Here is a 15,102-nt window from a genome sequence, read left to right on the forward strand (position 1 = left end):
GTGTTCAGGGTGTAAGGTTTGGATTGGTTTTAGTAATATTGAGGTATTAATTACACCTCTTTGAGGAGGGAAATGAAATCCTTGTGGTTTCTAGCTCCAGTCTGGTTATCCTCATTATCCTGCACAGACCTGAGAGGAAGTTCATCCAGTTACTAACAAAAATGGTCGGATTTCTTGCCACTCAGCCCCAGCCTGATTAGCATCATGGAAAGCTGTGTGGTGCTAAGGGAGGAATTGTTACAAAGAGTGTGCTTTCTTTTAAAGCCTCACTTTTGCACAGCAGAAACAGACTTCAGTTAAAAGTACCATTTTTAGGGGAGGGAGGTGGTCACATACATAGTTAAATCAGAAAGTGCTGGATACTGGTAATGAAACGTCTATGGAAGACACTGTTTTTTCCTCTCCCACCTTTGCAAGCTGCTGTAGGTGATTTCACCCTAACTAGCAAAGAGTGTGGGGTTTTGTGGTTGTTGGGATGGGGGGGTATTTATTTTTCCCTTGACAGTTGTACTGTACCCCTACTCCCTTCAGTTACAGCAGCTTCTTGTTTTAAGAGTAGGACTGGAATGTTCTGCCTGTTTATTCTTGGGAAAAGATATTTGACTTTATGAGCTTGTAAAGCTATTAAAAGACTGTTTTCTGCTCTGTCCAGGATTATAGGCTTCAGAAGTTGCTTCAAAACAAGAATCCTTGAGTGTGGGGCAGAAAGGGTATGACTGGAGTCGCTTTGATCACTGAGGATGCTCTAGGTAGCCACAGGATGATGTTCTGAGTCAGACGAGTCTAACGTGAATCTGTGTTGGAATAATCATAGAATAGTTAGGGTTGGAAAGGACCTTAAGATCATCTAGTTCCAGCTCCCCTGCCATGGGGGTTAATAATCCCTAAGGCAATGGTACATGAAAGATAGCAGCAGCTTCAGGAGGGAGTTATGTGTTTCTGCTGGGGGATCTACTTCTATTTACCTGTTACAACAAGGCACCATAGATCATGAAGCAGAGAAACAGAAGTGCTGCTTTCCTAGGGCTGCTCTGTGGCAGTCTGCTGGTACTGTTACCTTTTGGGACTGGCCTCCTTTCCCATTTGGGTGCCCAGTTCCTTTTGGTGCCTGTCTCCTTGCAGGAGGCTAACCAAACTGTGGCAGAAGTGCTGTACAATGAACACCCAGCTTCTCCTACCCACTGCCTTACTACACAGTGAAACTATGTTCCTGGACGGTTTGTAACTGACTCCAGTCTTGGATGCTGAGTTACAAGTAACTTCTGGGTGTGCACTTTATATATAGAATACCCTACTCCTTCTTGCTGATGGCTGATACGCAGCTTGACCTTCTGAAATGCCTCCTAAGTATCTCATCTGTATTTCTGTTCCACAGCTTACTCAGCAGCTTATTAGCTGCAAGTTCTGCTGCTGCTCCCATACTCATCTAAGTAGAAATGTATCTCCCTGGAAACCTGCTGCTTAAAATGTAGGAAATCTTATTTAGGGGCTTACCTTCCATTTGTTTTACTTCTAATGTCTGTCAGGTGTTTCCTGCCCTGCTACAGCTCTGGTACATGCAGGAAAGGGTAGGAATTGCACCTTTGTGCTTTAGTCCTGATTATAACCTTGATTTCCTGTGTAACCTTACTCAGTTGATGCATTCCTCTGTGTCCCAGGTTGCCTCCATTCCTTACTCACCCCGGTGTAAACTGTGTAGTGTAAGTGCAAGGTATTAGTTACAGACTTAGGGAGCAAAATGTTGCTGTATCATACAGCAGCAGCACTAGAAACCTTTACTGATGGGAAGAATAGTCACCTCCATGGGAATGTCTTTGCATGAACCACCTGCAGTGTAGTATCACATGGACCTTCTCTCCTATAGCTGCTGAAGGACTTTAAAGTGTATTCAACCACTTTCTGCCTTTCACTGCGAAGTTGCATCTTGCCTGTGGACCCTTCTGAGCTGCCCAGAGGAGTAGGTGAAGCTCTTGAGTTGCCATGTGAATCTCTGAGTTGCCGTGCTCATTTCTTTCTTACCTGGAGCACTTCTGGACAAGCTAAGCTGGTAAGTGATGGCTCTGTTAGTGATGGTGTCAAAAATACTTTGGTGTTGGTAAGCAACAGCTCTTCAGCAGGAATTCATGCTTTTGCAGCAGAGCAAAATGGGTCTATAAGGCAAGTGTCACGTAAGGAGTTTCCCACTTGTGACCTCTGCCTGTCCAATTTCTGTGCCACCCCCTTTCTCTGCTGTCTTTGGACTTTGTTATGGTAGAAGGCTGCCTCCTTCCCTTCCCTTAGGCAATATTGTCATCCTGAGTTTATGGCCTCATTCCGGAAAGCCTCTGAAGTTCATCCTAATGATTCAGTGCAGAATCAGGTAATAGCAGACAAGGCTGAACAAACGGTAATCTCTTGCTTAAAATAGTAAATCTGTTAGGACAACTGAGTGAGCACGGGGCAGTACATGGATTTGTAATTCAAGCAGGCTTTGCTTGGAAAATTGCCGCTGCTGGGAAGAATGTCTTGGATGAGAAACCCATGGAGCTGATGTTGCCAGGAGAGGGCGGCAGCAGCAGTTCTGCAGCTCCGCGCCTGCGTGAAGGCTGGAAAAAAATGCTTCCAGGAATTGCTGTCATCCGTCCCGGAGCCAAAAGTGCCTTTTTCTCCCTGTATGAATCATACGGATGTGAAGTCGTTTGTATTTCCGGAAACCAGTTTATTGGGAGATCATCCTTCCTGCTCACCCGCATGTGTTAATCTCAGGCTTTTCCCAGATGTCTTCCAATGATCCTCTCCCTTCCCGCTCCAAATGTACATAGCCGGATCACTGCATGGTTTGAGGCCTTCAAAGTGCACAGGGCAAAGTGCTCAGGAAAGCCAAAGCTATTGGGTTCTCTAAGGGAAACATCCTCCCTCTCCTCCTAGCTGAACTGGACCCAGTGCTACCTGCTGGTATGTTTAAATGGGAGCAATCTGGAGCATGGCCATGTAGCTGTGAGCTGCAGAGAGCGTTATCAGTGCTGAGCTCTGGGTGAAGAGGGGATGGAGAGAGCTGTCCTTCCCCTGTGTGTTGCTGTTACAGAACTGGAAAACCCATTGGCCTCTTGAGCTCTCTCTATAAATAGCTGGAGGAACGGCATGCCCCGGGATGGGGAGGCAGGCTCTTTAGCTCCCGGTGCCAGCGCAACACCCCTTCCTGCTCAATGGGTGACTTGTGGAGCGGAGGAGAGGGGAAGGGCCAGGGTGTTCACTTCTCAAGGCAGAAAGAGAGGAACGCATGTGTAATTCCTCTTTCAAGTTAATAATCAGTCAGCATGTGACTGTTTTCAAAGGTTTTTCTCTCCTGTGCCAATCTACAGAGGATGTGAGCGGTTACAGCTCACTGCTCCAAGCCTGGCTTTGTTTGAACTGAAGCAGCTCTGGAGATCCCCTTGAGTGTCCGCCAAAAGACAGCCATCACTAACACTGTGCTTTATGGCAGATGAGCTGCCAGGGATCTTTCTGCTTTACTTACTGACTCTGTGCCTGTCCTTTTCCATCTCCCCCGCTATGTGTGCTGCAAGGCTTTGTGTGCTCCTCTCAGCACAACCTCCAGCTGATGGGGCAGCAACCACAACACAGGTGAACGTGTACTATGGAGGGAGAAATCTCATCTGTGCTTCAGACTGAAATGCTAAGCAGAGAGCTCAGCGTATGGGAGAGCTGCCCTGGTTTGATTTACATCTGCTTGTTCAGATGGCCCAAGCTTCCGCGTGAGCCTGTTGAGTGTTTCACATGGACCTCTTCCTGCCTGACTTCAGACCAAATGAAATAGAGCAAGAAAATGGAAGCGCCTACGTAGGACTTGATGTGGGTTTGGAGTAGTGCCGTGGCTTAGACCGGCACAGGAAAAATCCCTTGGAGAAGAACTGATCCCATCAAAACTATGTTAGCAATGTCAGAAAAAGAGACACCTTTTATTCCTCTGGGGAGCTGCTGCTTCTCTGACAGCAACAACTTGGGGTGGGAAAGGTCAGAAGCAGGGCGGTAATGTAAGCAAAGCTGTGGGGGCAAGGCTGGCCTAACCAAAGGCAGAGCCAGCCTAGTTTTCCTCCCACCGCCAGCGCTGAGGGGACGATTCCCCTTTGGACAGTTTTCTGGAACTCAGTTTCCTCCGCAAGGAGGAGAATTTGTCTCCGAGAACTTTCCGTAGGCCGGTGCTGTCCCTAGCAAAGGGTAGGTCCTTCTTCATGGCAGGCAGCTGTCCTGTAAACATTTCCCACTTAGCCAGGGCATCCACAGCCTTGTCTACTTGGGCCAGTTCCTCCTCGGAGACGTTCCTCTCTAGGGCAGCAATGCACATCTCCAGCCACAGTTCGTAATTTTTGATGGTATCCGTGGACTTGGCGTGCCCGGCGAGCTGGGGCTGGCTGTGCGCCTCCGCCAGCGAACACGAGTGCTCATCCTGCTCCAGGTCCTGGCCGATGGAGAGGGCCTGGCTGCACGTGTCTGGTGTCAGCGGCTCAGACAAGGAGGTCACAGCCTCGGAGTCGTTCTCACAGCACATCCCAGAGTCTGAGCTGAAGGGGAGGATGTCCTCCGAGGTGGACAGGTCTGCTGACTCCTGCCTTGGCCATGTGGCCAGTACAGTCTGTGTCCAAGCGTAGAGCTTCTGCGGTGAGAGGAGAAAAAGGTTTTGGTTTAGGGAATGACAGAAAACAGTTACCCCTTTCCCAGTGTTTGTCAGGTGAAATTCACCTTGGGCGACTCAGATACAGATGCTATGGTCCTCTCTGCAAGAGGATGGGTTCACACAACTTAGAGTTACCCTATGAAGCAGGGGTTCGCTCATCCCATTTTGTAGGAGTCAGCATCTGTGGCAGAGCTGCCTCCAGTCAGATGTGGATTGTACGACAGGACTGTAGCAATAGCACAAGGGGTAGGGTAATGGGTTCCAACTTAAACAGGGGAGATTTAGGTTAGGTGTAAGGAAGAAGTTCTTTCCTGTGAGGGTGGTGAGGCACTGGAATGGGTTGCCCAAGGAAGCTGTGAATGCTCCATCACTGGTGGTGTTCAAGGCCAGGTTGGACAGAGCGTTGGGTGCCATGGTTTAGTGTGAGGTGTCCCTGCCCGTGGCAGGGGGTTGGAACTGGATGATCTTAAGGTCCTTTCCAACCCTAACTGTTCTACGATTCTATTATTGAAGATGGTAGAAAATGGCACAAAATCTCTCCCTGCAACATGGATGTGATCTCCACGAGAGCCAAACCAGTGCCTCTAGAGGAAACTGTGCCATTATAAGAGCTCCTGAGAGAGTGCTGAAGAGCCTTGTTTCACCATAATGCTAACTCCTGTGCTAATATGCATTTTATTCCTGAGAATAGCTCTTCCCCTCTTGAGCTGAAATGCACAAGTGAGAAGGCTTCAGGAAAGAGCTAATGAAAGGAAAATGTTTGAGACCATTTCCTTCTTACTAAATGCTACAACAGGGCATATAACGGGTTGCTTCTGGCACACTTATACTTTGGGGAATGAATCACAGTATTCCAGTCATCGCTAGATAAAAGGTGATCTCCTTGTCTTCCTTGTTGGCATATGTGAGAGGTTTATGTGGTTTTGAGCTTTTTCACACCCTTGTGGCCTGTTTCTTCATCTTTACTTTCTGCAGCTCCCAGCTGAGATGTTTGCAGAGCCCTGTGATTGCTTTATTAGGAAGCAGTGCTGGAGAAGCAGCGGGAGATTCCAAGCCCTGCAGAGCTCCCTTCTCCCACTTCTCCCTCCCCCTTCCCTTCTCTCTTGCTCTGTCTTCAGGCAAGTGGCAGAGAGGATAGAGCTCAAATTGAGTGGGTGGGAGCCATGAGCCCTGTTTCCCTGTTGCTCATTTCAGTCTGTGCATGGAGCCTCGGGGAAGGACTTCCTACGAGAACAAAGTGGACCCTTTCAGCCCAGGGAATCCACCCTGCCCCCTCCCTCTGGGGCAAGAACAAATGTAAAGGGACAACTTTTCTCCTGCCTCATCCCACCTCCAACAGCCCTTCCTTCCCTCTGTATTTAAAACACAAAGAAGGCACCAGAGCTGCACTAGGAACTGGCCTAAGGAAGGGGACAGCAAAACTCACTGAAAGCTATAACTGGCCGATGACTTTGTAATGTCTCTTAAAATTCCCAAGAGTCATGAATCTGGGAAGGAATCACAAATGCTGCTTAGCCCTGTTCGCAAGAGAAGAAAAAGCTGTGGAGAAGAGGATGTTCAAACAGTCCATTTGGGTTATTTAAGGCAAAAGGAGGGAATGATTGACTCAAGATCACTACCAAAACCCCAAAATCTGTCCTGTCTATCACTGGGTGGCTTACTGAGTCAGACTTGGGCAGGCTTTGTAGGGCTGCAGCCTCTTCTTGTGTTCTCCTATTTAACTATGAATGGATAACCTCTTCATGTGTTTAGCCTGCAGGCAGGAGCATTTGAAGTGGATGCCCACCCCAGGTAAGGCACCAAGAATGAAAGCTGTTGTCTGACACCCCAAGGGGCTCCAGGTTTGGCACAGTTTCCATACTCCTCCGCCGTGGCAGCACTGAGATTAGAGCAGATACTGAGATTAACACCACAGCAAGGACATAGCTAACCCAGCCTCGAAGAGCAGCTTTCTTTTGCTAGGTGCGGAACAGCCTGGGGATGCTGCAGAAGCAGCAGGTGGAAACGCTGGTCCTGATGGGGAAACACCACGAGAATTGATTTGCTGTCAGGTTTCAAGATGACTCCCGCTGGACTAAGCAGCTGTGATACAAAACTGGAGCGTGCTTGAGTGCAACTGAGATAAATAAATAGAGGGGCTCTTCCTCCTGCATAAGGACTGGTTTCCTGTCCTGTCCCACATGCTCTTCTGCCCCTTGCTGCATCTGAGTCACAGACTTAACATGATCATTTCAGCAGCATTACCTGCTCCCGGCGAGGAACAGCTCTGTGTCTGGCATTTCCTGTGTTTACTGTGGGGGTCTGTGCTAGTTTTCCAAAGGGAAACGTGGCTTCAGGCTTGCACTTGGCCTCTCAAATCATGCTTAGGAAGTAACTTTGCTGTCTGGTATTGTCTCCGGATGCTTTATGCTCTCTTCTGTCGGGTTCCTTAACTATTTAATTCACCTCTGGCATTTGTATTTCCTCTCAATTCCATAGCAAAGCCCTTTACAGAGATTATCACAACTCTTACACCAGTTTGTGCTATATCTAGCCCAGCTTTTCCCATCAAGGAAGCAGATGTGACATTTGGCAAGTGTGTCCTTCCTTTGGCTGTGTGTTCAGTGTCACCAGGAGATGCTGAGCCAGTTGCTGTATTTACTGCAGGTGTAAGGGCAATAAGGTTTCTAGAAAAGCTTACTGCAGATGGCAGTTCTCTTCTAGAAAGCAATAGCTGCATGCTGACAGGCTGGGTGTTGAACTGAACCAGGATCCATTCCTCAATTTAGGCGAGCAAACAGGGAGCAAACATCCATGGAGTCAGGGATGGGACTGCACAAACAGCAGAACCACACAAGCATGGTTTGGTTTGGTTTTTTCCCCTCCCTATCCTTCACCGCGCTTCTGTGTGTCTGATTCCAAGCTGAATGAAGCTGGAGGCATCCCCATTCTCATTCTGCATGCATCTTGTAACAAATATAACCCACAGCCTTTAAAATAGGCAGGCATGGAATATCCTGCCTCTGAATATGACGTGTGTCAGACAGGAATCATAACCAGGGAGAAAATAGGGTGCTGAGTGAGAATGATGCCACTATTTCTATTCCAGCAGCCATTTGACTACCAAATCCTCCTTTTTAGACAGAAGAGGTAGTAAACACTTTCTAGAGCTAAGGGTGTCCTAGCACTATTCCTGATGCTGTCTAACTGTGGTGTTAGCAGTTTTAGGGTTGGGAGAGAAGAGACAAAGATGAGTCAGGGACCCTCCACTTATTAGGGAGTAATAATTTGGGATCCTTTCTCATATCATTAAACAGAGGAATGGCAGCCAAGTATCTACTTAATATTTTCTCCCTGTTACCAGCAGCCCTAGAGAGGCAGAAAGAAAAGTGGCACATAGGAAAGGGCGTTGAGATGTGGGAATTGCTGTGCTTGCCGCCACTCTGGTGTGAAATCTGCCTGTCCACCTCATTTTTGGGGGTAGCAAAACGTGGTTGGGCTGTTGCACTATCCCTTATGAGCAGCCAGAAGCCCTAGAGCTTGTGTGAAATGCTATGGGGTTAGGAGGAGATGATCTTTAAGGTCCCTTCTAACTGTAACCATTCTATTAGTCGCAGACCATGTGTACATCACCCTTGTTTAGGTGTAAGCTTCCTCCCTTAGCACCTTGCACTGAGAGCATCTGCATTTACCATGCTGCTATATTTAATGCCGTGCTCTGGCGTGGGCTGCTCTGCTCCCTGCTGTGCCCCCTTGCCCTGAGAAGGCACTGGTGCATCCAATGCCTGAGGTCTCACCCTGTAGCGCTCGATGAGTTTGAAGCCCACGACGTGCTGCAGCTTGCGAAGGCAGATGGGACACGGCTCCAGGGGCCGCAGCAGGGCTTCATCCAGGCTCAGCGCGCCCTGCATGATGCACTGCAGCCAGCGGCAGGTCCCCAGCCCCATCAGGTGGCAGATCTCATGGCAGGTCACCTTCAGGGAAGCATAAATCACAGCAGTGCATGGTCAGTCCTGCTTGCTCTGCCTCCTCCTCTTCCTCCTTTGCTGCTCTACTTCCCCTGCTCCCTAACAGTCTGACTCGCTTGTTGCTCAGCCCTGGCCATCCTCCAGCCTAGGTTTTTCTGAGGTAGAAGGGGAATATCCTCCCTTTTTCCCAGGTACCCCCAAATCCATGTCTGTGTGGTGGCAAAGCACGAGTGGGTGTCCTGTTCAGAAGCAGCTATGAGAAGACCCTGTGGATAGCATATAGAGAGCTGTAGGGCAGTGCTGCTGTCACTCTCTTCCCCAAGCACAGGGTGGGTTTGGTTATTTTGTTGTTTTGCCTTGTTTTTAAGGGGGAAAACGGTCCCATTGGGGTCTGAAAAGAGCAGCACAGTCCATGTGGGAAATCTGTAAGACGCTGTTGGCAGTCACAGAGCTGGGTCTTCCCAAAGCAGATGCTCTTAATGTTCGTGCCAAAGCAAAAACTAAGCTGCAGTCAGCTGGCCAAGCGTGACTGCCTTGGGAATCGGTAACTGTGGAAAGGCTGAGGATGGAGGGTTCCTCTCCTGCTCCCCTTGCCACCAAACATCATCTAAAACTGCTACAGGAAGAGACCTCGGACTAGAAAATCCCAAGCAAACACCAGGAGAGGCACAGAGAAATGGCACTGAAGGTGTTGGTGTGGCTACTCCATGTGGGCCAGCTCTGGGAGAAACACTGGAAGCAGAGCTGGAATGCAGGACAGCACTGGTGAAGAGGATGTGTTGGAGATGAATGGGGTTTAATGGCATCTACATATATGTAAACTTGGCTGGGGTGTTTTTCTCATCCATCTGTGCAAGCAGGCCTGGGAAGTGGTCCTCTCCCTTAATGGGTAGCAATGCCTGAGGCAGACACAGTCACCCCTTCCTAGCCATCCATTAGTGAACACACAGCTCCACTAGATGACACTGATTAATCTCCATGTACTGTGTCTGCAGCTACCATCCTTCTGCATGTGCATCATCTGACAACAAAATATGTGAGATTATACCCTGAGCTGGGCAGGGATTTTGCCTCACTGTTGCTCCATGACACAAGGTCAGTCCTGTAGCCTCACCATCCAGCTGGTACTATGGTTTCCTCCAGTGGCAAGGGGAGTAAGGGCGGTCTATAGAGTACACGTGTGTTAAGTGTGTGGACTTAGCTGTGATAGCCAGTGTGTTCTAGGAGCAGTCTCACGCCTGCTTCGCTGGTCTGAGACATGGATTTTGCCTGGAGTATTTAACCCTACACAGCAAGAGATACGGGGTGCAGAGGCTGCAACCCTACCTTACAGCACTGGACCATCTCCTGGGCACTGAGTGGCAGTGTTCGCTCTCTGCTTTCCTTGCTGACCTGGCACGGCTGCTCCTTCTGTGTGAGTGGGTTCCAGCTGCTGCAGCCAGCCTGGGGGAACTCCCCAGAGAACCTGGCAAAGCTGCAGACTCCCACCTCTGCGAAGAGAGATACAAATCAGGCATCAGCTCCCTTATCTCTCCTTAGGCGTCATGGAAAGGTAGCACAGTCTGGTTGAGCACATATGGTGCGGTAAGACACTTCCCAAGAGGTTTGTAACACCTCAGTTACTTTGACTGGATCAGGAGCCCTGACTCTCCCACTTTTGAATTGGGAAAGCCTAGTTCATTTTATTAGGAAGTGAATAAAGTGATAAAGTTTGGCTATTGTAGGGAAGGCTTTTTGGTACAGTGCTGCCTTCTCTGCATGCTGTCCTAGGATATCATGGGACCTCAAACCCACCTTGTCCTGGCAGGAATTTGCTGAATGTGAAGCTCCAGGTCTCACATGGGTAAAGGTCCAGCAGAGTGAGTCCAAGGACACAAAGGGCATCCATAGGCTTGTTGTTCTTCAGGAAATTCAAGATCCCATCTGGACAGATACAAGAGAGACATTTGTTAAAATGAAGCATCCCTCTAAAGCGTGCTAGAGCCAAAGTTCCTGCTGTTCATGGGGATGAGGATGTAAGCCAAGCCTCAGATAGGCAGAGCTGCTGGATTCGGCACCTTGGATCAAGAACTATGGCTGTGTAGATCCATCCCCTCAAACTGGAGTATGAGCAGACCTCACTTGGAAAGTGGCGCTGAGCACACAGCTAAGGCAAAGCCACAGGTGAATTCAGTACTAACCCATGGAAATAAGCACCTGGAAGCAGAGGAGTTTCCCTGCAGGGATTTCGGAGCTGAGCTGGAGCAGCCGCATTGGTGCAGAGCTGGGTTTGTGCTGCCCATGGTACCTGCAACCAGCTGGTTCCAGATGGATGTTTGTGCAGTAGGAGTTTGGCAGCTCACAAACCCCTGTCCCTGGGGAGCTGTGCGACACTTGAACCCACAGCTCCTATCACAAAAGGCCGGTGAGTTCCCCCCCTGCACCACCCAGGCCTCTAATTTACTTTGGCTCTGGACAAGGGATGGGAGAACTCGGAATACACCAAATCAACAGTGTCTTTCCATGGAGCTGATATGATCACTTTGTAGACCCAGACCTAAGCATAATAGCACTGAGAAATACAAAGAGCAGAGGAAAATATGATGGAAGTCGATTTGGTTTTTATTCCTGTTTCCAGCCTCAAAGTTCTGGGTTTTCCATGGGAACAGGGTTCCACCCTTTTCACTCCCTTCCTCATCCCCTCCCTGCTCAGGCAATGAAGGGCTATTTCAGACATTTCCTAAGGGAGGGTTCATGCTCCTGTGCCAATCTGATGTCTCCATGGGCTCCCTGTTCCCAGGTCCTTACCTGCGTGAAGCTGCACCCTGTCCGAGTCCCGGCTGTGGCGGTAGCAGCAGTGAATGGAAGAGATGGGGATGGAGGGAAGGCACTTCACACGGAGACCCAGGAAGAAAGACTCAACACAGCTCTGAAGGGAATCCAGCAACGAGAGCCCAGCAGGCCCTTCAGTTAAGTCTAAGAGAAAAGAAACCCTATGATCAGTTCCTTAAAGCCAGGGTGAACCATAGGGTTTGAAGGGGTTTTGGGGGGCTGGCTGCAGCAATGGAGGAAGAGGAAAACTGGTTCATTCTCAAGTTAACTGTCTACTCTGGGATGTGATGGGTGTCTCTAGATGGTTATACAGACATGGAGGAGAAGAGGGGGCTCTTTCTGAGAGGTGGCTTGAGGCATTAGTTCTCTCTGTCATTAGGAAGGTCGTCTCCTGTTTAAGTTGTGCAGAAAGATTCATGTGGGAGCAGGTGGATTTTTAATGGGCCATCAAGGATGGAGCTCCAGAAATGCTGTTTTATCCAGCATTGTTTTACATATAAATACGTATGGCTAGCAAATCTCACCCAGGAGCACACATACCACTTACAGGGGAGGTCTGTCATCATGGTTTGTGACTCTGGACTGGGGGCATGTCACAGCCTTTGGTATTATGCTTATCTTTGCTATGGCAATTGCATTTTGCATCCTTCGAGGAGGATGTCAGTAACATCCAGTGTCGCCCTCCTCCCTCCTGTATTTTCTCAGTGAAGATGCCCACCTTACCTATAGGTTGCAGGTAAATGTGCTTCCGATAGAAGTTCTGCTTCCTCCTCAGCATGGCGTGATAGAACGTCTCAAAGTCCTCAGGTGCGTCAGGGTGGCTGAGGAGCCAGTCGAAAGCCGTCCGGATGAGCAGCGTGCAGAAGAGCGTCCTCTGCGGGTTGTAGGCTTCAGAGAGGAACAGCTTCTCTGCCCTGGAGAAAGCCTTGGCATAGAGCTCCTGCAGGGCTGGGTTGGTGGAGATCAGCGCATCCTTCAGAGCCCGGGGCCCGAAGCTGAACTCCTGAGCGTGCTTGCACTGCAGCATTGCGGAGGGACCCACTGCCTGCAGGACGGGATGCATCGGCACATGGCTGGGACCTGGAAGCCTTTTCACCCTTTGCTTTCCAAGCAAAGTTTGCCCCAAAATCCCAGCTGTGAGGGTTGATTGGGAGCTTATAAATGCTATACACAGAGCTGGCCTGGAGCTCTATGCTCTTACCTGAGTAGCTGTTGCAGGGTCCTCTCCATGTGTGTGTATGTCACTGGTTTACGGACAATGTACCAGTAGATGGTGCTCGTGAATGCATAGCCCCAGTATTGCTACCAGATGTCTGCACTGAAGCAGTTTGTATTGGTTTTTTTCCGGGTGCTTTATCCTGAAGTCCCAATAACAGGGAAAATACCTCTTTGTGTGTGCAATTGTCTGCACTGGCCTTCGTATGATGTCAAAAGGTGGTGCTCCTTTTTTCCTGGGCTAAGCCACGCTCTTTGGGCTCTCAAAGGTGTAAATCCATGGCAGGAAAGAAGGAGATCTTGGTCTATCCCTCTATCCCTCAGAAGCCTAAACAGCACCAGTGAAAGCAGTTGATTCACTGTCAACAGTTTCCTCTAATAGCTTTTAATCCCCAATCTCAGGTATTGACCAGGATATCTGCCCGCTCCCTGTGTTCCTGTCAGGCTGCAGAATGTAAGAAGCTTTGCCCATCCTGATCCCCAGGTAGGATGCAGTGTGAGACAAGCGTTTGCTGGTGTTGCCTCTCTAGCAAGATATGTACGGGCCCATTGCTATCCCATTGCCTCATGAAAACTTCATGTCCCACTGCGTTAGCATCAAGGATGCTGGTGATGACGTGAAGGGGTAAAGAAAGAGCAAACAAGAGCCTGCAGCAGAAAGAAATTAATTCAGAGCATCCCAGCAGTATCCTCCCCAGCATCCTTTCTAGGGCCAGCGTTTTCCAAAGCTGCTGAAGCCAAGCACTTATTTCCCATTGCAGCTTATGCACATAAGGAGATGTCTTTGGGAAAGGGAAGAAAAAGAGGGAACCAAGCCCCTATGGCTGGCTTTTTCCAGAACCAGTCATTTTCTGTAAGGATATCAAAGTAGAACTACCGTATTCTGGAGCAGTACTTTGGGCAAAGCTGCCTAGCACAGGCAGGTGCTCCAGCTGTATACAGCAGAGTGAAAAGTACACGGGTATTTTATATATATACACAAAAGTGCAGGCTTTCTAGGAGTGTTTTCTTCTAGTAGGCAAGTTAATACTAAAAGAAACCAGACAAGCTTTCTGTGTGGATAAGCAAATGTATCAGCTGCTGACCATCCCCATTATAACAGCATCATTCAAACACAGGAAAGAGGTGAAATGCTTTTAGGAGGAACTGGTTAAGGCTGTAATTTAGGTATAGCTGCAGCCTGGCACTGTCATGTAAGTGCCATTCAGTGGTCCCTGGGGACAGCAATATAACAAGGAAATTCAGTGCTTAAAAAGTAGTACCAACGTGAGCCAAAGGCTTTCCTTAGTTACATAGAGAAGGCTCTGGTGGTTTGCACTGTAAGAAAAAGGTGGCAGCCCATTAAAATGAACACTGAATCTCTTTACATCTAACCCTTGGGAAGATATGTGTATGTATAAGCAGTCCTTAAGAAAAGACTCACTTTGTATGATCTTTTTCGGCACTAAGGGTATACAGCCTGGGAGAGAGATAAGTAAGCAGTTTATTTGTGCAAGCCTTGTATTACACTGGTGTTAAAGGCTGACAGCAGACACATGGTGGGATCTGAAGTGGAACGAGGGCCCTAATCTGGTGAATGTTTGGAATGCTTTCTCAGCCACGTCTTCTTATTGCCCTAAAAATGCCCAGATTGCTTCTTATGGGTACCAACACGAGTTTGTGTGGGGTTGTTGGGGTTTTGCCACCTAAATCTCTGCACTTCTGACTTGTTCCCAGGTTTGTGAGGGTGAAGCGAGAGTCTGACCCCACCGAGCCATCAGGAGCTTTGCCTTGGGTTAGGGCGAAGAGTTGTGTTTCCCTATGGTCAAGATTTCACTTGTTCTGCACAAACTTTAAATACAAGCATCATTTTTCTGCTCATGTGCAGCGCTTTCCCTGGGACACTCTTAGTGATGCTAAAACCACTGAGGAATTGATCCAGCGAGCTCCTGAGTGCCTGTGGCTCCCAGGGAAACCAAGGGAGAGACTTTGCACTTGGCCGAGGTTGAGAGTGATCTTGTCAAAGAAGGTTTCTGAGAAGCACGAGCCGCTTTCATTAGCGCTTCCTGGCAATAAATGGAGTGTGGGTCTGCGGGAGGAGGAGCTGGGTACAAAATGAATGGGTTTTTCTCTTTTAAATGAGGAGCAGCAAAGAGTGGATGTATGCAACAGGAAATACAATGAGCGCACAGTCTTTTAGCGCGCGTTCCCCCAGGCTCTCGTGGGGTATAGCGCGAACCCAAAGCTATGGGATTTACATTGTTTCCCCAGGCCTTCCTAAAAGGCGACATTCACCCAGCTCCAGACATTCCCAGCGAGGACCAAGGGCGTTTTGTGATGTTCATCATCATGTCCATCATGTCTGTGATTTGTGTGGTTTGAAAGATCAAGAACAGGAATTCACTTGCAATGCGTGGTCTGCAGCGACGCATGTCCCCTTCTCCTGGAGAAGCCTGGCTTTGCTTCCCACAGGATAGCAGCATCCCAATACCCTCT

The 15,102-nt window shown here is 48.9% G+C and overlaps 1 protein-coding gene across 1 annotated transcript; it reads right to left on the minus strand.

The window, feature by feature from the left end:
• Positions 1 to 3,906: 3,906 nt before the first annotated feature.
• On the minus strand, positions 3,907 to 12,455 carry AMZ1 (archaelysin family metallopeptidase 1). The gene is made up of 6 exons (XM_057416913.1): positions 12,136 to 12,455; positions 11,389 to 11,556; positions 10,396 to 10,524; positions 9,928 to 10,091; positions 8,431 to 8,607; positions 3,907 to 4,633 (listed from the first exon to the last, which is right to left on the minus strand). Exons 1-6 carry the CDS (start codon positions 12,437 to 12,439, stop codon positions 4,064 to 4,066), a joined length of 1,512 nt encoding a protein of 503 aa, XP_057272896.1. The 5' UTR covers positions 12,440 to 12,455; the 3' UTR covers positions 3,907 to 4,063.
• Between the last annotated feature and the right edge of the window lie 2,647 nt (positions 12,456 to 15,102).

The sequence above is a fragment of the Pezoporus wallicus genome, unplaced genomic scaffold, assembly GCF_028554395.1.
Source record: "Pezoporus wallicus isolate ANWC-B61680 ecotype Strahan unplaced genomic scaffold, APGP_CSIRO_Pwel_v1 scaffold_7392, whole genome shotgun sequence".
NCBI classification, from domain to species: domain Eukaryota; kingdom Metazoa; phylum Chordata; class Aves; order Psittaciformes; family Psittacidae; genus Pezoporus; species Pezoporus wallicus.

Coding starts and splice junctions, on each gene's coding strand:
- AMZ1 (XM_057416913.1), bottom strand. CDS start 12,439: ATGCTGCAGTGCAAGCACGCTCAGGAGTTCAGCTTCGGGCCCCGGGCT. Junction 11,557..12,135: donor CATTTACCTGCAACCTATAG/GTAAGGTGGGCA, acceptor CTTTTCTCTTAG/ACTTAACTGAAGGGCCTGCT. Junction 10,525..11,388: donor CAGGGTGCAGCTTCACGCAG/GTAAGGACCTGG, acceptor GTATCTGTCCAG/ATGGGATCTTGAATTTCCTG.